This window comes from Dermacentor variabilis, chromosome 5 (genome assembly GCF_050947875.1).
Source record: "Dermacentor variabilis isolate Ectoservices chromosome 5, ASM5094787v1, whole genome shotgun sequence".
NCBI lineage: Eukaryota > Metazoa > Arthropoda > Arachnida > Ixodida > Ixodidae > Dermacentor > Dermacentor variabilis.
Window position 1 is genome coordinate 168,233,927 of NC_134572.1, and position 23,517 is coordinate 168,257,443.

At 47.4% G+C, this 23,517-nt stretch overlaps 1 protein-coding gene across 1 annotated transcript in view; it reads right to left on the bottom strand.

Moving 5' to 3' along the window:
- LOC142583700 (A disintegrin and metalloproteinase with thrombospondin motifs like) overlaps positions 1-23,517 on the bottom strand; it is an 82,976-nt gene that overhangs the window by 15,538 nt on the left and 43,921 nt on the right. The window contains exons 11-14 of the mRNA XM_075694187.1: positions 21,742-21,850; positions 12,698-12,865; positions 3,558-3,693; positions 3,353-3,460 (exon numbers count right to left, since the gene is read on the bottom strand). Of these exons, the coding sequence (XP_075550302.1) occupies positions 3,353-3,460; positions 3,558-3,693; positions 12,698-12,865; positions 21,742-21,850 (521 nt within the window). The remainder of the gene's footprint in view (positions 1-3,352; positions 3,461-3,557; positions 3,694-12,697; positions 12,866-21,741; positions 21,851-23,517) is intronic.

A 23,517-nucleotide genomic window follows, 5' to 3' on the forward strand; every position in this document is an offset into this window, starting at 1 on the left:
AACCAGTAGATGGTGTGTAAGCATTGCTGATGCATGTTGAAGCTGCACTACGTAGGCGACAAGGCGTCACCGCTAATCTGACGCTAAAGACAAACCATGTGCGGAAACTGTGTCGTCACCTCAGCGGAAGGTCTACACCGGCTACAACAGGCTACACCGCATTGCAGCCTCAACTACACTGACACTACCAAAGCGCTCGCTCATTGTCACCGCTCGTTAGTGTCATGATGTAGTACTCCGCTTCACCGCTCTTAGATGTCGGCGCCATTCATATAAAGAAAGAAAATATTTACGCGCTGGCGCCAACGTCACGTCTGTTACAGGAAGTTGATTGTGGACCCCTCCATAAAACTGTGTCGTGTTAAAAAATAAAGCATCACAATGAACATAGAACGGGCACGTACCGACACGTGTGATAGGTGAAGGAGCACCAAAAGAAAAAAAAAGTGCAGCAGATTGAAGAAGTTGGAATCTATATATAACGAAGCTTGTATGAAGAGTGCATGATACAGCGAGTGCATGAAGCGAATACATACAGCGAAAGAAAGAGTACATACATCGAGTGAATGAAGAATCGATACACAAGTACACGCACACACACATACACATACGCCACATACGCCTTTTGTTAATGGGAGTTGCTGATTACTAGCGAGTACGACGGACGCCTTCAACGTGTCATGGCTTCAGAGCAAGCATGTGCATACGTATGTGTAGCAATTAGAATTAATTAAATCAAGAAGAATAGCTTGCTTCCTCATTACCATGCGTCCACGGATACACGAAGGCGAGCCTTCTGGTTCTTTCTTTTTCTTTCCCTCACGTGCCTGAGGCCGCCGCTGTCGCGGATGCGCACATGCGGGTGGCATCTGCTAGTGCTGCAAGAAACCCAGCGGCGCATGCGGCCCGCATGCTCTATTTTGATTGGTTGGCCTATTCGACAAATGGGACAGCCAGGCCGCAGCTAGCGCGGTCACGAAACCCGGAAGATTTGCAAGGAAGAGCTTCGCTTTTGAAACAGGACGCGCGTTTTTTGTCGGCGATTTTAGCGTGGCGTCGCCAATCTACATGCAATAAGCACGCAACCATTTTAGCGTGCACAGCAAAATAATCACCACCACCACCATCATCATCATCATCAGCCTGGTTACGCCCACTGCAGGGCAAAGGCCTCTCCGATACTTCTCCAACTACCCTGGTCATGTACCAAAATGGCAGCGGCAAAATAATATGAACTGCTAAATTTTTACGTCATAGCTTGCCGCGGTTTTGTTTCGGCAGTACATGTGCGTCGCAATTTGCACTGCTTTCTGCTTGCACGCAATTTCACGCAATTTTGCACGTAATTTCTGCTTTATGTAATCTCTGCTCCCATGAATGTGACTTCAGTCGTACCAGCGGCGACCTACTCAAAAGCAGGCGTACGGGAATCCGTTTTCCAGTCATTAGGCCTGGGCAGCCGCAATGAAAAATCAATAAAACGTTGTTTGCGTCTTCGCCCCCATTGTCTTCATCACATTTCTGTGCTGTTGATGCTGGCGCCTTAAGACGGTCGCTGTGTGCCTATAGCGGACATAATACCGTCCTTGTTGACTTGACTAGTTGGGTTTACCGCGCTGCTGCGCTCCCATAGGTCATACTTCACAGGCTAATGCGAAGCTAGTGTGCGATGGCTAAAATAAATATACACCAACGTTTCCGCTGTTCCACTTTTCGGCCATCGTGGGTTGCGCAACGGCGCTTTTTCAAGTCAATAAGTTTTTCTTTCCTGCACGTACTAGCACAAAATTTCCCTTGATTTCCGCCAATTTGTCTTTTCCTAAGGAAGGCCCAAAATCTCTACATCCAAGGAAAGTTTTCTCGGGGTCAGAAGCACTGTCCGCAAATGCGAGAGTCGGGAGAGCTTTTTAAGAAGCTTTTGGTCTACACATGTCAAATAATGACGGCACAGAAATATAATGAGATATTTCACTGAAGCACACTCCAAAACCCCTTAAAACTGCAGAATTGTTGTAATTTGACAACGTTACTGACCGTACCAAGATTACATTTCCTTTCACACAATGCAGTTGGAAGGGAAACAACAAAATTTGCCACTTCGCAACTCTACTATCAAAATATTCAATTTTTTTAAAATGCAGGGAAACACATAAAATGTTGTGCATGTTACTGTATATGCAATATTGGCAAATATATACAGTGCTCAGTGATTGAAACGCGATACCCGGACAGTATTGGGGCTGGTGATTCTTACGCCACTGGTTAGCGCTGGGTGATCGCTGAGGTTGCCTAATTGCGTTAAGATGAATTGAAATGACTCTCGTTTTTATGTGACACAGAAGTGCATCAGCTAAATTTACCCAGCGTAAAACGGTGGCGGAGAAAAGTGCCTGCCGTCATGGTGTCTGGGCATTGTGTTTCTATCGCTGAGCACTGCGCGTGTATTGATGCTAAAACACCGAGTGGCCCACTGAGCGAAACAGTCGGCGTCTGTATCAGGGAAATAGCACCTAAATTCCCGTTGGCTCCGACGCCACATCACGTGCGTGCCTTGACGTAGCAAAGCGGCCGAGAGGGGACACCTCGTGCCGCGCTGGTGCGCGAGGGCATGGCCACGACGACACTTTTGTTATCTTTTTGTTTTTTTTTTACTTTTGAAGCCTTTTGTTATCCGCACGCTCCTTGTCTGCATAAGCTTTGCGCCTGCGTTCTAGCTTCCCCTCGGTAAGCGCTACAAAAAATTAATGTGTGAGAAAGCAGAATCAATCCAGAAGGGAAAAAAAAATTTGCGGTAGTGAGTTTCGAACCTAAAGCTCCCTGCTCAGAAGCCGAGTGTCCTACCCACAGGGCCTGAGCAGTGCCTCCCAAATAGCAAGTATTGGCACTCTGCTCTATGACATCCTGCTACTTGGACCAAAATTTCAATTGCCAAGCCCGGCGTGACGAAATCGGTGACGTCAAAATCACCGCGGCTTACTCGGAAGCATCCATCCGCACTAGATTACATAGCAGTCGGGGCAGGGTTGCATGATGTCAGAGGGCGAAGTGCGCCAGCCTTATGCTATCTAGGAGGCGTTAGCCAAGCGTCTCAACGCACTCGCTCGCTCGTGAGCAGTTCATGACACGAAGGACCGCTCAGCGTCGTTCAGTTGAGCAATAATGCTTTCGCATTCACAGCTCATAAGAAGTGCTTAGGTGCACTCAGATTTTTTAGTTTAAAATGCTGCAAGATTCTCAAGAATTCCGCACTTTCCTAATTAAGTTGCACAACGGTTTCGAGACAACTAGTTAATTTTAATATGCATTAAAACTTAATTCGATGTTACTTTTCTGATAATAAAGAAATTAGTACCTTGCGTCCTTTTCGTTCCACGTCACATGGAACACCATCGGGCACGCCGAGAATGTAGGAATCTTGGTTATCCTTACATTGTAGCTTGCAGTCTCTAACGCCATATGCCTGAAAAAGTTCATGCGTGTAATTAGGTTCGGAGACTAAGCTACAATATTGTGCCCTGCCGTGAAAAACGGTGCACTAGAGAACGTTGTCTACGTACTTTATCGTAGTGCATTCCAGCTCTGCCTGGGTAGCAGCGTCTGCAGTATTCGTTGCCAGAGATTCGCCGGCCGGGTAAGCCTTCCCTCTTGATTGGTTTGCTCTGTCGTTCACTCAGACAGCTCCACTCGGAGCGGCTAAATAAAGACAAATGGAAAATATGCAGATACAGAGCTCATGTTGAAATATATGGCAAGCAAAACTTTAGTGAAGCGGTTAAGTAAATACTGAACACGTTTCAGCGATATGTAATGGAATGGAATTAAGTGCCGTGTAGACACGCCCTGCGCGTGCAGCGCGAATACACCTAGTAGTATCATATCTATGTCCACCAGAAAAATACAGTGCTTTAAAAATGTAGGCCTCAGGAGAGCACCTGAGGCTCTAAGGCAAGCAGCGCAGGATCTCTAGGACATCCCTTGGGTGTTGAGAATTGCGGTGCTAGAGCCAGGGCGATCAATGGGCTGTGCGACCGCCGAGGCGAGAAAGTGCCGAGCGCTATTCGGGTGCAAGTAAGACCGTTCCGGATAGCGAATAGCCGATGTGATACACTCCCTGCACATGATGGCCCCGAAGAATGCTCAACCTAACAGTCCAGGTTTGGCGTTTTCCATTTGCCCCTTTAACGTCCTAGAGACGCCGCCGCAGTGCTCTAAATAATGACAGATCATTCCACTTAGCCGCTGCGCAAATGCGAATGGGCGCGTTTACCAGCAAGCATAGCGAAGAAGCACTGGAAGACACCGCTGCTTTCTCAAGGCGCCAATGCGTCTAGATAGGCTCTCCGATGCCGCGAGTGGCCGCGTGCGCCCTATCTTGGAGTCAATTTGTGTGGCGGCAAAGGCTAGGCTGCACGAGATTGCTGATGACTTCGTGTGCGCTGTTTATCGCGGCCCTAGTTCCCATTGAAGCGAAAGAAAGCACGAACGGGAATTGGGGGCTCGCCGCTGCTGCCGCTGTTCACCGTGCCAGCGTTGTGACAGCCAGTATTCGTGTTCATCGAGTGAAATCTGTTAATGCTTGCTTATGTGTGCGCGACACCAGGCTTAGGAATTGACTTATTCAGCGAATTTTGCTATAATTTAGGGGACCGATAAAATTACCAACCTTCCTTAGTGTAGTTGTCTAATAACCACTGTCGCGGTCAAAGCTTCGCCTTTCTGGCCAAACAGCAACTTTTTTTTTTCGAACCCATCATTGGCTTACGTTGCGAATTCCGCTCTTCCCCCATTATCTAGATTGAATTGTCGGTGTCCAGAATAGTGTATTAAAAAGCTTCAGCGGTGATATAGCAATGAATGCGAGAGGAATGCTTTAGCATTACGTCGCACATCTTTGAGGTCCCGGATCCATGATTGCGCTCTCCACAATGGCAAGTTTTGTTCAGCAGCTCACTCGATATACGTTTTGCCTTCGAAGAGCAAAGTGCAACTGATGGTGGTGCGCAGCAGACCAACGTCAGCTGAACTATATATATTTATACATGTACGTCAGTTGAAATATATATATATATATGCATGCAGTGTTTGGCAACTATCATGCATCACGATTTAATAATGTGTACGGTACATAAAAGTGTTTTTTCGAGCGTAAAAGAAGCCGGCGAATGCAGTTAAAATTTCGAAACTGCTTAAGCTTCGCCTTTAAGAGTAGAAGGTGATTGCCTTCAAAGATCCCTGACTAGTTGTCACTCTGGCAACCACAGCTTTCTTACAGATGCGCGAAGGCGAGCGCCATTTCGGTGGTACTGTTGCAAAAGACCGAGTGGACCGCGCCGCTCTATGAATGGTAGAAACGTTGGAGAAGGGGTTTGAGTTACCGCTTAACAGCATTATGTTTTCTGGTATATTCAAATTACAATCCAATGCTATCATGCCTGTAGGTTGTGGTTAGGTTGTACTTTAGGATTTTTCTTACGTATTTCACTTTCAGGAACTTCATTAGATCAGTTCTGGTTCGAAATTATTTTTCGCAAGATGACGTCCGACACTGATACTGGATTTCTAACGACACGGACCCCTTAACGCTCTCGCATTAATAGGAGCTGTGCGTGTGTTCCCGGACTTCTGACACCCTTTGCCAACTGCTGAAGTTCCGAACAACGACTCCTGGTGTCCTGCTACAACCCATTGCATATCCGAAGAAACAATTTGGCGTCATTGCAATAGACCTCTTCGGACGTCCTCCTATCACGCCGACAAGACATCGATTGAGTAGGGCTGCTATCGACCACCCTACACGCTACGCCGAGGCGGCTCCTGTACGCTCTTGCTTTGCGTCAGACGTCGCCCCCCTCTTTCTCGAAGTCATGGTGTCATGTCTTAGAGTACCTCGCGTCCTGTTGAGTGATCAAGGCAAGACTATTTTGTCGAGGATCCTAGTAAAAGTACTCAGAACTTTCACACAGTTAATAATACCGACGTCGATCAGCTTACCCCCCACAAGAGATGGCTTAGCGGAGCGATTTCATCGCACATTAGCTAATGTGATACCTATGGATATCGAACTAGACCACCGTAACTTGGACAGAAATCTTCCATTTGTGACGTTTTTGTATACATCCTATGTCCAACGAACTACTGGCTACTCCCATTTCTACCTGATTAATGGGCGATCACCTTTATTTCCACTTCGGCGCCTTTCTTTTCCTGTCCCGACTAGCTCCTCGGTGTCTGTATCCGATAGATTCAAGACTTGACGAATGTCGACAACGCGCTTGACTCGATACAGAAGCCAGCCAGTAAGACCGCAAGCAGTGTTACGACAATTCTCATCGCGACCTTTCCTTTCGCCCTAGAGATAAGGTGCTGCTCTGGGCACCCGTTCGCTCCCCTGGCTTGTGTGAAAGGTTCCTGTCACGTTTGCTAGGCGTCAACATCATTACAAAACAAAGCTCCCCTGTGAACTACAGTGTCACTACCGTTGAAGTCCCTTCACACCATCGTTGCGTTGGTTCCGAGACTGACCACGTTTCGTGTCTCGAACTGTTTGCTCATCGTTTCTTGCCAGTCTAGGTTGCGGCCTTGCTTCCAGCTTCAGCACGTGGGGAAATTTAGTGTGAGCGCTGCGTGTGCATTTCACCTCCTTCATATGTACATGCTGAACTTCACCACTCGAGGATTAAAGAGTTTCAGTGCTGCTTGGTGCATGATGCGCTACAGCGATACGTGACATGTTAGTGTCTTTGCATTTGCACGTCGTATGCTACAAATTACTGTGGTGATTGCCTCCTGCAACCTTAAAGACCAGCTTATAGCAGTGATTACGTAGCAACATGGCCGAGCTCATGCAACCTATACTCGCTGACAACTTTCGGTGGCTATGCAGCGAAAGCTACGAAGGCGAACTGCGCACACGTGAGAGCGCTTCTGTAAAGAGGCCCACGTTTTAATCCACGTTAGTTTAGGCTAGGGAAGCGGAAACATAAAGACCTCATTAGCAGCAGGTAAATAAGACAGAGCACACCCCTGGGCTCTTTTGGCTCCTCTTGGTTAGAGGCGTGCACTTTCCGCAGTGCTGCAATAAACTACTCAAATAGAGTATAGGTTGTTCCACGGCCATGTTTTTGAAGATGTTAAAGATTGCCTAGACCATTTCGACTACCCGCCGCAGTAACTTAGGGCTAAGGCTATGGTGTTGAACTGTTAAGCACGAGGCCGCGGGATGAAATCCCGGCCACGGCGGCCACAATTCGAAGGAGGCGAATTGCAAGGACGCCCGTGTTCAGTGCATTTCGGGCTCCTTAAAGATCCCCTAGTAGTCAAAATTTATCTGGAGACGTACACTACCGTCTGCTTCACTATCAAATCGTGGTTTTGGACCATAAAACCACAGAATTCATAACCATTTCGATTTGTTTGCTGGCTTTAATGACTTTGATGACGCACGGAAGATGAAAGATGTCCTAGCCCTATAAAGCTCTTCGCGAACATGACATGAGAACCTAGAAGCCTCTTTCACCACCTGATAGCAGTTTTGCCGACAGCATCTCGGTTTGCACTGCTGCACGGAAAGAAAGAGCCGAACAAGTAATAACTTCTTAACACTGGTAGACAAAAGTATTTGCGTGCCTGTTGAAGATATTCATCGCCAATGAATATTGAAATGAGCCTTCGCTTCCTCTAAACTCACCTGAAATGCTAGTTATGAGCGCATAGCGCATCCACTTTCTGAGATCGTTCGGGAAATCCGGCGTCCCTAGGCTTGTCGAGACGCGCCCGCATAGCAACAACATCATCATCATCATCAGGCTGGCTATGCCCTCGGCAGGGCAAAAACTTCTCTCATACTTCTCCAACTGCCCCACTCATGTGCTAATTGTGGCCATGTTGTTCCTGCAATCTTCTTAATCTCCTCCGCCCACCTAACTTTCTGCCACCCCCTGCTACGCTTCCCTTCTCTTGAAATCCACTCCGTAACCCTTAATGACCATCGGTCATCTTCCCTCCTCATTACATGCCCCTCCCATGCCCATTTCTTTTTTCTTGATCTCAACTAAGACGTCATTAACTCGCGTTTGTTCCTTCATCCAATTTGCTCTCTTCTTATGCCCTTAACGTTACACGCATCATTCTTCTTTCCATAGCTCGTTGCTTCGTCCTCAACATTATGCAACCAAATAATGGTCGCTAATGCCTTGTCTTGGCGTGGTACGTTTGTCAGAAGCCACTAGACGGCGCCCTATCATTGGACGTCTTCCTTACGTTTGCGTTCCCCTATGTTAAATAAAAGTTTCGAAGGGGTGCTCGTAAGACAATAAAGTCTAGTCTAAGGCCCGAACAATGTAAGCTTCTTTTTTTTTCGACCGATTCGTAACCTTACGCGACACCTCCTTAAAGCGATGGACCGATCGAAGAAGCAAGCGTACTCTGAAAGCTCTCTTCGCGTGTTCACCCGTAACGGTTACCGTACACCTGGGTTCGAGATCATCTCTTATAAGCTTTGCAGGAATACCTTTATTCAATAAAAAGAAAGTTGGAGGGTCATATATCCTTTAAATTGAATTGCTAATATAGAGACGCGTGCACGCTTTCCACCAGTTTTGTTTACTCATCGCGAGAACCCCCCGCAGTCGAGCGCAAAACGATGTGTTCCAGCGACACCAGCACGCCGGCATTGCGAGACGCCACTCATGCTGAATTTGCGATTCAAACGCATTCTGAAGCCTGGCGCCGTACTCGCACTCCTCCGCAGGCGGCTGACAGCGCGCATGCGCAACCAATCACGTGGGCCAGCAGTGAGGTGGAGCGCTCGTTTCATTTCATTTTTCATTTCATTTTACTTTCTTAAAGGCCCCATTGAAGGCGTATTGAAGAGCTATTGAAGGGGTAGGTCAGGAGCAGCTTCAGAACGCACGATGGTAGTTTCGGAGCAACCTTAAACTGAGGAAGTACCAAGGAAGCCTTCACCGAGGGCCCCGCAGTCAGGAAGCTTTCAGAATGACATAAAGTGGCCTCACAGCAATGAAGGCTCCCTTGGTGAGCTAAAGGGGATTTCATTATTTCGGCCTAAAACTATCTACTCTCTAGAAATTCTGCTTTGACTATTCTTAACTAGATGGTGAGCCAATCGACTTTGGAGCGTTGACTACCCGCACCTAGATGGCGCGGTGAAGTTTCGCGCTGTGAGACGCCTACACGTTTTACACTATACTAAAACTCTATCTAATAGCGCCCCACAAAGGTTTCGCGCACAAACCACGCTAACGCTAACGCAAACATGTCACGCTAAATCAAAACGGTCTAACGTCAAGCGCGCCATAGGTGCCGGCGCAGCTGCACCAGCGGTTGCGGCATACGCAAGGGAGTGCGGCGACCGCTGCGGCACTTGTGTCGGCGTAGTGTGGTACCGTATTAAAACAAATTATGATTTATAATGTGTGCAGCCCATGCATGTAGCCTAAACACCTTCGCTCGTAATGCATCCCCATAGGAATGTAGCGGCTCCACGAAATTACACGGTAAGTCAGTCCACCTACATGAAGGTAGAAGGACTGACCTACCTGCAGCCAACGAATAAGTGCACTCACTGCCTTTAGTTCAAGCGCCAAGCTTAAGTTCAGACCCGCCGGTATGCCGGCTGCCTGAACTAAGGGCCCGTTCACACTAGGCCGATACGGCGCTGATTTGGGTCTTCCGAGTTAACTGTGATTCCGTCCGGGTGACAGCGATATTCGTTGGTAATAACTTTATTGATTTGTCCGGCACGTTCAGGGTGACCCGGGCTCAGATCTTTCACGACCGCAGGTTGAGATTTTCTCTCAGCGCCGCCTCGCGTGTCTGCTGGACGGCCCAAAGTTGGTCGCCCAGGTCGGAGCTGCGCAGAGCGGCGGCCCATCCCAGCAATAGGGTCTCGGAGTTTGAGTCGTTTTGGTTCTTGCGTTTGGCGTTACATTGCCATGGCATAATGTTTGAGTGCAGCTGTGTCCTGTTTGAATATCTTACATGTGTCTTCTTTGTGTGCTTCAGGGAATATTCGTTAGAGGTGAAACAGGTTCGGGAAGATATTTGTTTGTAATTGGCGTAGGGCCACTGCTCTTGCCCTGTTCAGGTCTTTGTGTAGTGGTGGGAATGTTCTTTTGAATTATTGGTACATCCGTGTGATGTAGTTGTATCTGCTCAGGGGGGAGAATGCAAAGGAACAAAGGAAAGCTAGGGAGATAAACCAGACGCATGCCTGGTTTGCTCAGTCTGTCTCATTTGGCGCGGGAGCGTTCCCGAGAGTCCGGCCGGGCGTCGTCCTTAAGCTGTCACACTCTGCGGTGGGCTACCGCGATATAAACTGAAGCATTTCCCACCTTGTGCCGTGAGCACGCAACATGCAGGATGTGGCGACACGTCTCGAGAAGCGACAACACGCCACAGAAATCAGGAGTTACAGCTGTTTTCGAAGCCCGGCCCCTAATAGCAACTGGTATTGGTGCGACGCAACGATGTTCACATACGGAAGTCCGTGTATTATGCAGCATGATAATATCATTCCATGTCAGTGCTGCATGCTTTTCACTGTATCTGAAGGAAACGACGAGTGGTGGCCGTACAGAGGCAACTGTCCAGAAATGCAAAGATCTGATAAATTGCCATTCGTATGCAGAAGGTTATTGTACCATCTATCGCACAATAAAAAATTTGTAAGGCATTATCTTTGCGATGTAACCACGCACCTGGGAGCTACCGAGGGCGTCGTAAATATATCGGATCCCTTGCTCCCCTAATGCAGATGCTGCTGTTAAGGCCAACATGCTCAAAAACCGAGAATTGATTTCTGAAAGAGTTACCAGTTGACACTGTGACATTGCTGTCGGAACACGACGACTGAAAACTAAAGCAAATGCAAGTATCTGTTGGGAACGATAGGACGAAATGGAATCAAAGCGCCTGTCTGCTACCTTAAAGGTGCCATCACGTTTTCCACGTTAATACGTCTTGTGTCGCTGTCTCGTCGCATTGTGGCCCCAAAATCGCTAGATTGTCGCACAATGATTCCGTGAAAGTCGACCCTGTCTACGATCTGCCTGCATACTATGGGCATCGGCGGAACGTGGTGGTAGGGCCAACGCTATAACGACAGCTGTCGTGGGAAATCGGGAGACTGAAATTGGCTTCGTGCTGGTCCAATATGGCCTGACCTCTATATGCATCGCCAGTGTATGATAACGTCGTCCGAGGTGATCGAGTTCAAAGCTAAGCACTGTTGTTGCTTTAGATGACCCGTCTCAATGTGCGTGTTTGTGCGCCTGTATTTGCTGTTTATGTACTGATGTGATCCCGGTGTACACCAAATTATAGCGCCGCTCTTGCAGTAACATGCTAGATGATAAGCTCCGCTAACATTTCTGTCATATCGTTAAAGGTTGTCTCTAATTCTTTCTTCGGGAGAAACTCCCAATGTTTTATTCTTAAGCCTATCATTTACGTTTCCATCGCTGATTCCCTTGTGTCCACATCATTTGTGTCCACATCCTTTTGTTATGCTATAGAAGCCGCATTTTCAAGGCAGCAGTGATAAGCCGGTGAAGTCTCCTTGTTTTGATATTGTAGCAGTCGTTCACTGTTACATACCAACTTTTTCTGTCAGTGGCATTTGCAATTCACTACAAATTTTGTAAATAATCTCATCATCGCTATTTTTGTATATCTAACTGTTTTGCGGTAAAAGGTGGATATGTGAAACGCGTAAACACGTAATTAAAGCAGCCTTAGCACTTAAAAAGCCACAGTTTAAAATGCAATCTGCAGAGTGTTCAACAGAAAAAAAATTCTATTGGGTGACCCGGAGCTCTTTCCATGGGCATTGCTGAACTTGTTATGCGCCGCCACGAGACATGCTGCTTTATGGCCTACAGAAAAAAAAAATCAACTTCCGCAGAATTGCGTGACATGATCACAAGTGCAACAAGTATGGCGCCTGAAACCGCTGGCGCCGTCTTTCCTAGTACGTTCGCTCGGGAATACGTGACGGATGGGGCATTCAAGTTTTAGAAAAGTGTAATCTCTCCAAAATGCACAACTATCAGTTATAACTCCACTTGCTTTATGAAAAAAAAATACATGTTCGAGAACATCAACGGGAATTTTCAGCGACGCAGTAATAAATATCCGACTTCCACTGCAGTTTCATTAAGTTTCATTACGCCCTTTAGTAATATGATCATTCAGTTTAACAAACCTCTCTAGAGGTTTAGCGCCTCGTAGCTGAAGTTTGCAGAGTATGTTCGAATATGGCTTGTTTTCTTATTTTCATGAGATCCTAAATGGTTGCTACGTTTGTTGGAGAATTCGAGCTTTTCTCAATCGGATACGCAAATATGTCCAACACTAAGAGAGGGCACCAACCATCCTTCGCGCCTAATGTACTGTATATATGGGGAAAAATGTATGTTATTGACAGGATGCTACAAGAACTTTAGAGGATAAACGTAGCGCTGGAGCTTAATGTTTTTCATGACGATGGACTTTTATTATGTCCCAATATGACTTTCCATCTCTGAGATTGTTGCCTCTGCCAGAGGACTCGTTTCTCTCCTTCCCCCTGCAGCCCTGCTAAACTGACTCGTTGCAGCATCGTCAGCCACATCACGATCATTTAATTGAAAGGTGGATCTTTACTGTAAACCAAAAAATATAGATGTAGTTTCAATACCTCAGCAAGTTGGTGATGTCAGCGATGCAGCACTTCGAAAAAGTGTACATTTTACTGTCTGCCATCACGTAACTCATCATATAACCATCTGCCGAAGAGCATGCCGAAGAACCTTTGTGTCCGGGCAACTCTGGTAGTGCAGGGCTTCCATCATGAACACAGCCTAACCTGTAAAGAAGTTAAGTAAAATTATGCAAACTGAGCCGACATGGCGGAGCTCATTGGAAATTAGGCTTTAGTGAAGCGTTTAAATTAAAGCCACGCAAATAACGCTGATGCGTAGAGTGGCCTTTACTTTAATTACATGGGCTTCTCGCATTCGTGTAGCGCACCGTGTACCATTTAAGAAACAAAACACCAAATCATAGCAAACATACAGTGTTAGAGGCCCTGACAGCTGGTCAAGAGGGCAAATGCGATGTGAATGTATGTTGACTGAAGAAAGTTGATAAGAGCTGTATGCCGAGAAAAGTATGACGTGCACTTATATACGCTCAAGAATTATGTATCTCTTGCGCCACAGTGGTACCCAGGTTTTTGCAAGATTTGCCAACAAAATGCAAATGCTCAGAGAGGCATTGACAACAGCTAGATTTTGAAAATTAAATAAAGGAAGCAATTTAATATCGCAACATACATATCGCGTGTTTCTTTGCACGGAAAGCAATAACACTAAGATTCTGGGTATTTGAACCCAGAGCAACCTTAAAGCCTCCCACAGCATTCACACCCTAAGGTCCGCCACGGACCAGATCTCGCGGATTATTAAACAAATTACAAGAAGCCGCAAGGGCATGCGAGAAGAGGAGACGCTGCGCCTCGTCCAGGCTCTGGTGATGAGCAGAGTAACATATAGCATGCTGTATCACAACCACTCGCTAAACAAACGCGACCAAGAACAAGTCTTTGCTATCATCAGAGGCACGTACAAAACGGCCCTGGGTCTCTCTGTCATCACCTCAAACGAGAAGTTAGCGGCCCTCGGGATCCACAACACCTTCGCTGAGCTATCGGATCTGATTATGGCTTCGCAAAAAGCCAGACTACAGAACACGGCGGCGGGCACAGCCATCCTCCACCTGACCAGAACGGCAACGCAGCTCCGTGCCCTCGATGGGCAACGATCACTCCCGCCCGAGGTCAGAGGCAAGAACAAGGCGAACGCCATACCGAAGCACGTCAGTCATGAACTCCATGAAGGACGACGCAAGGCTCGCGTTGACAAACAGCGCCGACAATTCAAGGGTGACCCGTACGTAACGTACGTGGACGTGGCAGCGTACCCTGTAGGGGGCGTCTTCGTGGTAGCCGCCGTTAACGGGAGACAACTTTACTCTCGCGGCTTCCGTCAGTACAGAGACCCCAGCTGCGGCTGAGACCGTAGTCGCAGCGCTAGTAATTAAGCAAGACCGGGTTGGCAGGAAAGTTCATGTCGTTGCCGACTCACAGCAGGCATGCCGTAACTTTACCAACTCACGAACATTGCTGCTGGCAGCTCAGATCCTAGGCCCGAGGCTGCAAGAATCCCATCAAATCACATGGACGTCGGGCCACGCGGGACTGGAGGGGAATGAAAGGGCGAACGCCTTAGGTCTAGCGCTAATCAACCGAACGGAACAAAACCAATCGTCTCATCAATCCCCACCCTTTGCCTTCGTGCCCCTGCCATCCATTTACTGCGGCCCGACTCGAGATCCAGCTACTCAACCGGATGATTTATCCTCCCATTCACAGAAAGCTCAGCACTGAAGAGGCAGTAGCTCTCAGACTTCTTCAGACTAACACATTGCCAAACTTACACATATACAGCAAAATGTACCCACAAACATATCGCGGCATTTGCCCCTGGTGTGGCGACACACGCCCTACACTCTTTCACATTTCGTGGGGGTGCGGGGGCAAACCTAACCATTTAAAGACGCCTAGCACATAATTAGTAGAGATACAGCCTAGCACAATTTAGTAGAGGTACAGCTGACCGGCGATACCCTCAAGGACAAGAAGCTCTCGTCCAGCGAGCAGGTCGACCAGCCATGGCGAGTGGAGTCCTGGAAGGAGGCCACAACTCATTCGACCTCAAGAGCAACGACCTCGATGGTCCAAGTAAATCTTTTCTCTCTCTGTTTTGGACGATGCGCAGGAGCTCCGTCGAAGACGAACTGCTCCTGGGTATCGCGTAGTGGGTACAAGCCATGATAGATCTTCACAATCATCATCGTCATCATCAGATCTCGGCGGAACTGGCCAGCGTTGTGGTTGCTTTTGTAAATGTACATTGTAAATATCCTTCAGTGTTTAATCCTACGTTCGCGCAACATTTTCTTCGAGGTTGGTGTTCCCCGTCCTCGCCACCGAGTTCCGGACCAGCACCATGGTCGAGGTTTCCACCATGACTCCCAGTGACGACACCTTGTCTGGATGTGTGACTCCAACAACAACGTACATCACGTTTTCCAATCACCGTGATCCTGTCATATTCTCCGAACAAGATAATGTTGACTTTGAAGACTGACTCAGCATGTCTGAGTGCGTTAGCCACAACCGTTGGCATCGTGCCACAATGCTGGAAAACGTAATATTTTTCTCCGGCGCAACACCGCGTGTCTAGTTCCGGACACAGGAGGGCGAGCTGTCTAGCTTAGGTGCCTTCAAGGAGAATTGCACGACCTCATTGGTCGCGACCCCGCTCCGTCGTAACTGTTGCCGATAACCGGAGATGCCTCCCTGTCCTCAGTTTTGACCTGACAAAGCAAGTTCTACCCAAAGGCATGTGGATTTCCATGCTGAGTGCTATAGCAGATGACCAAGTGACGCCATTTTCAGTAGACGTCTGCTCCTATTCTTCAGCATGTCCACCGGATTCAATCTGCCTCGACGCCGCATGTAGTCCCGTAATTGCTGCGGACCTACTGCCTGAACGAGCAGCAGCTCTATTGACTCTAATTCGTCTTTTAGTTTTCTCCAGTGACATATTCGAGCTCAACAATCGACAATTGGGTCAGACTTGTACAGCATCACATAATTACTGGTGATGCTATTCCCATTCATTGCCGGCCATATCGCATTCTGCATCAGAGCGTAAGATAATTCATGATGATGTGAATAAGAAGCTTGCCAAAGACATTGTCGAACCCTCATCGAGTGTATCGGCGACGCCCGTAGGGCTCATTTAAAAAAAAGACGGCAAGTGGCGTTTTTGCGTAGATTATCGTCATCTAAACCTAATTACCGGCAAGCATGTCTTCGGGAAGTAGGAGCACAGCCCTACAAATCTTCGGACGTCTTTGGCAGACTGAGGTACAGGAAACGTCGTGATAGCACGCAATTTCTTTGGGTCCGGTTGAATTTCGGAAGAGCCGACAAGGTGACCCAGCACTGTAATCTGCCGGTGACCGATGCGACGCTTCCGTGAATTTAGTTGGAGCCAAGCCTTGCGGATGACTTGAAGGATAGGGGATAAGCGCTCAAGGTGTGTCCCAAATGTAGGGAAAAATACAAGAACGTCGCGTTGGGAGCACAGGCATGTTGACTATTTGAACCTTTGAAGCAGAGTCCATCATACGATCGAGCGTTCGTGGGGCGCTGCATACAAAGAATGCCATATCTTTGAAGAGACGTACATCCTCAGGCGTGACGAACCGGGTTCTTCTGGTCCTTTTCATCCCCAGAAATCAAGGGCGTCGGCAATGCGTAGCCCCTTACCTATTCTGGGAACAGTTCGCACAAGTATTAACACAGACATCTGGCGTTTCAGGAGACTTCGACAAATTTATCGAGCAGACAAACATCAGAGAGCAGAGGTGCAAATTTATCAATCTTGGTGGGGTCTGGACAGCTTCACTTGCGGCTCCTTTCCATGCAGCACTCCAAAGCACCATCAGGGCCCTTTGGAATTTGAGGAGTTGGGAATATTCATAGCATTCCAAGCGTGATGACCCGGTAATGGCCGAGCACATAGCCGTTTGTGCGCTTCTCGGTACACATTCTTTACATTTAGCGGTAGGTACACAGTGGCAACTCTAGTGGAACACGCGCTTATTGCGCGTAATGTCACGTCGTGTGAAAGCAACGCCCAGCGGGGTTTTAATGGTCATTCATACAGCCTCTATCCATGAATAAAATTGCGGCTACACCAAAATTTTTGCCTTGCCTGGCGGAACCCTCCTGTGCCGGTTGTTGGTTGAAGTAGCATTTGCCACTCTTTTGATTGGCAGACTGAGCCACTATGCGTCCTCAGTGCAGCTGTTGAACGAATATAGATAACCTCCTCTGCAACAATACTCATTTCGATGAACAATGTGCCGCCAGCAGACTATACCAATGACCAGTTACCGAAGTAAAGGCCCAGCGAAGATGTATTACAGCTCATTAGCCAAGAAAGCCATAAGACATGTTCTGCAGTAGATGAAGGCGATATGCTTTATTGCCGGAGAGTGCGAACGCTGGGCGTTTTCTAGTGCAGGCGTAGAAATTGAGCTCTCTTCTCTCTCTCTCTGTTTCCCTCCCCCTCCGCATGCGTAGTGTAGCGAAAAACACAAAGTGCATTTAACCTCACTGCTCTTCCTTCCTTCCTCCTTTCTGTATTTTAGCTTTAGGTACACGATGCCAGCTCTGGGCTGCCTCTAAAAGCCACAGCGAATACTGTTTCTACGGTAAGAGAAGAGCTGCGGGGCTGCCGGGATTTTTAGCCAGTACACCCGCATGCTTTGCGGATATTCAACACAAGACCACCGCAAAAATATAATCGGAAATTTCAGCATGATGTACAGTTCACATGATGGATGAGGTATAGTATGGCATTGCCGCAAATTAGAATCCTCATAGAGGCGTCCTATTACACATAAAACAAAACGACTGGCTAAAGCTGCAGCCATCGTCAGTGTTACAGGAATCCCCGAGCAAATTTTTCAGTCATGATTGTACAGATATTACACAAAAATCTCCTCCGGTACTTAGAACCTGCGCATTTTCGCGGGCACCATTTATGATCCTCTCATATCCGCCATAGAAGCCGATTAAAGCGCGGTATGTCCACGATTAGTCTTACCTGCACTCCACAGTGTGGCCATGAGCAACCAAGCTTTGTGAAGCTGGACTTCTCATTTACCTTTCACGACCCTTTGCTGCTTGCGCCTTGGAAAGTGATCTGCGTGACTATTCTGAACACCCCGGTTTGCTTCAGCGCTAAGAGGAACACTGAAACATTACTCACCTACTCTAGTGTTACGGCGTCCCAGCACACCTACTTTCATCCTTGAAAGGAAAAATTGCTGCCCACCTTACGTGAATGAAGAGATAGGAAATTGGGGATCTTCGTAGTTGTTAAGGATAAATAAATATATAGCCATGGTTGCCCACCATGGCTCTGAATGGTGCTGGCCACGTCTCCCCGGGCTAGATATAGTACGCATAAATACTGATGCCAGTGGACGGATAGATGGCCATCGCTCCAGCACAATCGGTAGTGCACTGCACGGGTAATAGAAATGTTGTGTATTCGGTCCCCACCGGCGACGTTATCTTGTCGCTTACTTTCATTTCCTCCTCCCCCTTTATTATTTTCTACATTTCAATGTAAACCACTGGTAATTGCCACTATGCCTTCCTTGGCTTCATTAGATGTTGACTTGGTGTTCGCCCGACAGTAGCACAGAGCTTACAGATAAAAACCAAACCAGTCTCAGAAAAAAAAGTGCGACTGCTCGAAAAAAACTCATGGTCCAGGCACCCAACCATGCGCCAAAACCTATGGGGGCTGCTTGCTTTCCCATTTGTGAAAACAATCAGTAGGCCATTACACTGCAGGGCGATGTCAAATTATTCGACAACTCTGGGCACTGGGAAACTAAACATGAGAAATCAGGCACGTGGAACTCCACATGCTGGAGGAAATTTTATGAAAAATATAATTGTCATCCCCATGACCGCAGCACAGAGCAACACAGCCGTCCTAGTATTAGTGGACGACAATCTTTCCTATCAATAATGTTCAACCGCATTGCGGAGTTCCTCAAAATTCTTTGCAACAGGGAGTGACTCTGTGCTTAGAGTTCTGGAATAATTGGCTCCACTCACTGGTGGGCGCGACCGGTTATACTTTCCTCGTTAGTTCAAGGCAAAGCGTCCGCCTGGGAAAGTTGTTGACCGAAGGCTTCATCTTCAGAAGACGTCTAATTTTTTTTATAGCGCAAAGCTTTCGGAGATACCAATTTGAGATCAGTGCGGCTTCGTGCTAGCGTTAAGTTAGGCAGCGCGAAGCAGTTCCGCGCTGCACCACTTAAATTTATGAAAAACAAGCTAGCCGAAACCACCGCTCTTCTAATTTACATTGGTACTAGTGTCAGGATGATGACAACAGCTGTTTATTTTTATGAAACCTCTGCTGCCTGGCAGATTGTCCAATTAAGTGGCGAGAATGTTGAATGGGAAAGCTAAGCATAGGTGGATGGCATTTGTTCTATAGTTCTCGTGACTGCTTTTTCCGATAGTATTTCATGCTTGCGTCACCTACGATGCGTGATTTTTATTGCGATTGCAAATTATACGGGCACTCCAGGCGCATTTTTGCCTTCACCGTCGCCGTGAAGTTGCCCATAAAGTTCAAGGGCGATAGCACCGTCGCCACGCGTCGTATGCTATCTGTGCGAGCGTGAGCACGCGAGGGAAGCCAACGAGCGTGCTTCAATCTGACGCGCGCCATTGAAGAAAGCGGAGACCAAACGCGCCGTCTTCCGTCGCGAGAAACGCCGAGGATGAGAGGGAGGGAGCGAGGGCGGCGTTGTGCTCCGGCGGCAACTGCGCATTGCGCGATCGGGCGCAAGGGGAACTGACGACGACGGCTAAATCTCGCCTGCCATATCTAGAGGTGTGCGCCGTGTCGGCTTTGCCCGGCAGCAGCGTAGTGGTTGTTTCTAGTCGGCAGCGGCGGCGTCATCGTCGCAGCGCCGGGATAATAATTGGCGGTGGCACATAGCCCTATTTCGCTGGCGGTGATGGCGCCGGCTGCGTAAATTTAATTTAAAACATAAATTTAAGAAGCACTTTCACTACATTCATCTTTGCTAAAGTGATTGAAATTCTGGCCTTTTCATACTACTGGCTGAGGGGACCGAATACAGTGGCACATACCTAAAAGCGTCTATGTTGAGTGTTTTGGTACATTCCTTACTCCGTGAATACGCAGAGCGTTGCTTTTGCGTCGTAGCCGCAATAGTATTCTTCTTTGCCTCGGTTTATATGAGATATTTTTCCACTGGCAAGGAGTCAGGCCATTCGTCTAGAATTGCTAAGACAGCACCGACGCCCGTGACACTCTCTACGCATGTTAACCTTGCTTCCACTTCTTCTGAATGAAATTGTGTTTATACAGTGTGCTTTACGTAAAAAAAAAGATGAAAGAAAACACACCTTTTTTATGACCAACTTTTGCTGGGTTCCGCGCTTAAGCTACCAACCAATCAGCAGATGTTATAACGCACTTTCCCGACATGAGCATAAGTGAAGTCACTTTTTCTGAATATTAACCACCCTTTGCCTATGTAACTTCTTCTATAACGTCATTTTTTCACGAAGACAAACAGAACCAAAATAATGTTTTTTGTGTGTGTGTAGCAGGGGAACATCTCATTTTCAGCTCAGACATGTTATGATGCCGTAGAAAATAAATTTGCTCAGCTTGTTAACTCTTCATGACCAGTTTGAATGAAGGAAGTGTGGATTAGCAGAAATGCAGTAATTGCTTCGATGTACTATTATTTCTCAAATGGAAAGAGTCAATTTTTAGCCTGCGCGTCGAAATTATATTATGCTTCGTTGTTGCTATCGGTGTCAGTTGCATTCAATTCTTCACATGAATGCTACAAAGAAACAGCACAATACACTAGGCTAGTAAACATATCTTTGTTACACGTAGAAATGTAGAAAAACTCCGAATGCAAAGGACGGAATAATGCGAAAACTTCCAGCCGACATCTTAAACCCATCGGGGCCCGAAATTTCCATCTTGCTACAAGTTGCATATTTCGCATTGACGCCGCCATGAGGCATACCGCCGATTCTACCTGCGACTACAGTGCCCACGGACCTGAAGCCGCGATTCCGACCTTCCGATGCCGCTGTTTCTTCTCGTTGGGCCATAATACGCTTTTGAAGGAAGTGTGACGGCACGCATGCGCAGACGCATGGAGAGCAGGGTTACATTTGTTTGCATTTTTATTCATTCCTCCCCTGTTTGACATGATCTCATGCTCGAGACAGGCAAACGAATTAAACAACATAAAATCGCAAACGAAGCTGGACTGATTTAAAAAGAAAAAGGAATCTTTACGCTTATTTCAACGGCGCGCCCATCTCGCCGACAAGAAACATTGGCGGCGGTGCGCCGACGTCTCGGCACGGGCCTCTAGCCATATATGGAGGAAGGCGGGGAGTCAGCGCGGGACAGAGGGAGGCGGCTTGTAATCTGCAAACAAGTGCGCACTTTGCACGGCGGCGCCAACTCGCGCGCGCCGCATTTCGGAAGGGATTTGCAGGCGACTCCTACGTTTGTGCGCGCTTTCTTCTCGCCGTTCTTCCGTTGAAGCGATAGACAACATGGAGGTCTCGTCGCTCTCTGCTACTGCCGCGCTTGCTCACACCAGCGTGTTGAAAGCGAGTGATTGCACTCATCGAGCACGATGTGTTCATGCTTGCGTGTGCGCGCTGACACCATGCTTGTTAATTCAGTTAGTAAGCGAATGTTTCCGATTTTATACGGCCCATAAAGCTAATAAGCTGACTTCGTATAGCTGCATGCTAATTTGTTATCATAATCAATGTTTCCCCTTTCGGGCGAAGCTGCGACTTTCTTTCTTATGCCCTTTACTCTTGCGTATATTGACCGCATTTCGTCGCTAATGATTTATGGGCCGTAAAATTTATGATCCTTCTTTAGCAAACACAAATTCCGTAGCGCTGCGCAATTCATAAGCTTCAGATCTGTGCGTATCCACCTGAGCTGTTGACGTTGCAATAGAGACTCAAAAAAAGGAACGTTGAAAACTTACGAATGTCCAACTTCATGAGAGAACACCTGGACGCCATAGTAACTCCCTGGGGGGTCTTCACTCATGCCTACTTTGCTATTTTGGCAAAATCCTCCCACATACGAGTACCCTGGTAAAAGAAGCGCCAGTTGGTGTTCTTATTTCCATCTTTATTCAACAATGTTAGAGGCTTCAATTATCGCAAATATAACAAAAGATTAGCGAAAGGATTGTAAAACAAATTTATGTGTAAGTCATGTTCAGTAACTTATTCTTAAAAATGAAATTGGCCGCTTTTTACTGGCGCAGCAATATAGTCGTTATTATTATGTTTAAAGGATAATTTGAAAATGCGCACCTCCCCCAGTACAACTGGGACAGCACAGTGCATGCCATCATTTGCCGTACACATAATATAAGAGCCAAATTCTGGCAAATTAAAGATTTTATTCGTTTAAAAATCGTTCATAACACCTGATTACGTTTCGCACTTACGTACTACAGCTTCGGCTGTTATGGACTCATTCCAATAGTTGTTTCGGTTGGCGATGGTGTCTGCCACCGCCCCCGCCGCTGTCCGTAACAGATATCGCCGGCAATCAGAAAAAAAATGCCATGTTGCCGCCAGAATCTATAACCTGGGCCCGCTGCATGAGAGTCAGCTACCCTACCACCGAGCCCCGACAGCGATGTTTTTCTTCTTTATTGCATGGAATTATCAGTAGTGTCATTCGTAAGTTGATACATTACATTTGGACAAACATGAACCATTTTACAAAGAACAATCAGAAAAGGCCCTTCCTTTCACATCTAATGGTATCTGATTCTCTCTGTTCAAGAAGACAACCAGTATTACCGCATACGATTCGTTTATGTTATTATGATTCTATTCACTTTGGAAATGCCGAATGATCGACAGATCTGCCGAACCACCTCCCTCGACAAGGTCTGTGTTTCGAGAAATGGCTATTCAAATGCATAGCGTGGTTGGAACCTTTGATCCAGTTTCTGAATGGAATTTGCATCTGGATGCTTGTGTTTGTTAGCCCGAATTTTGAACTTTCATTGGAGCGCGTAGCATGTGTGCAGGTCGTCCTGAGCCACCCAAGCACTTGCTAGCATGCAGCGGAAAATTGCCCTATATCTAAACAAATCCGAGCGCGCGAGGAGACACGAGATGTGGCATGCGCGCAGCGCAGCGTCGGTATGTGCACATTTTGTATTGCAATCGCATATTATTACACCAGGTAGGACTCCATGCAGCAGATGCACAGGTAGTGGTACAACGCAGTTAAGGAAGGTTTGAGGAACGAAAAGAAGTTTACGAAGATGTATACAGGAATAGTTGGAAAATTATAAATTGTGCGCCTGATTTGAAGAACAAGCCGTGCCGAAGAGTGTGGACGTAAACACGTTGGCTCCCGCGTTCTTAAATGCATTCGGGCGGCTTTCCACGAAGAACCCTGAAGATATATACCTTATCGGAACCGCCAAGCTTCAAGTCATCCACCGATACCACAGTTTTATCGGTGGCGAGAATGTTCCTCATATTTGGAGAAGTTTGCTCCACGAGCATGCCGACGAGAGAGCTAGCCCTAACGTGCTCAGCCTGCTCTCGGCGCGGCGGCGCAGGCAGGCCTAATTCTGGCCCCGCGCTTTCGTTTTAGCGTCTCTGTGCGCGACTGAAGCGACTACACGTGCTTTCATCGAGAGCGAAGTCATGCCCGAAGTCGTAACCGTGGAAGGTATTTACTTAACCCAGGAATATCTTAGCGCTGCGGGGTGGACCACCTCCCT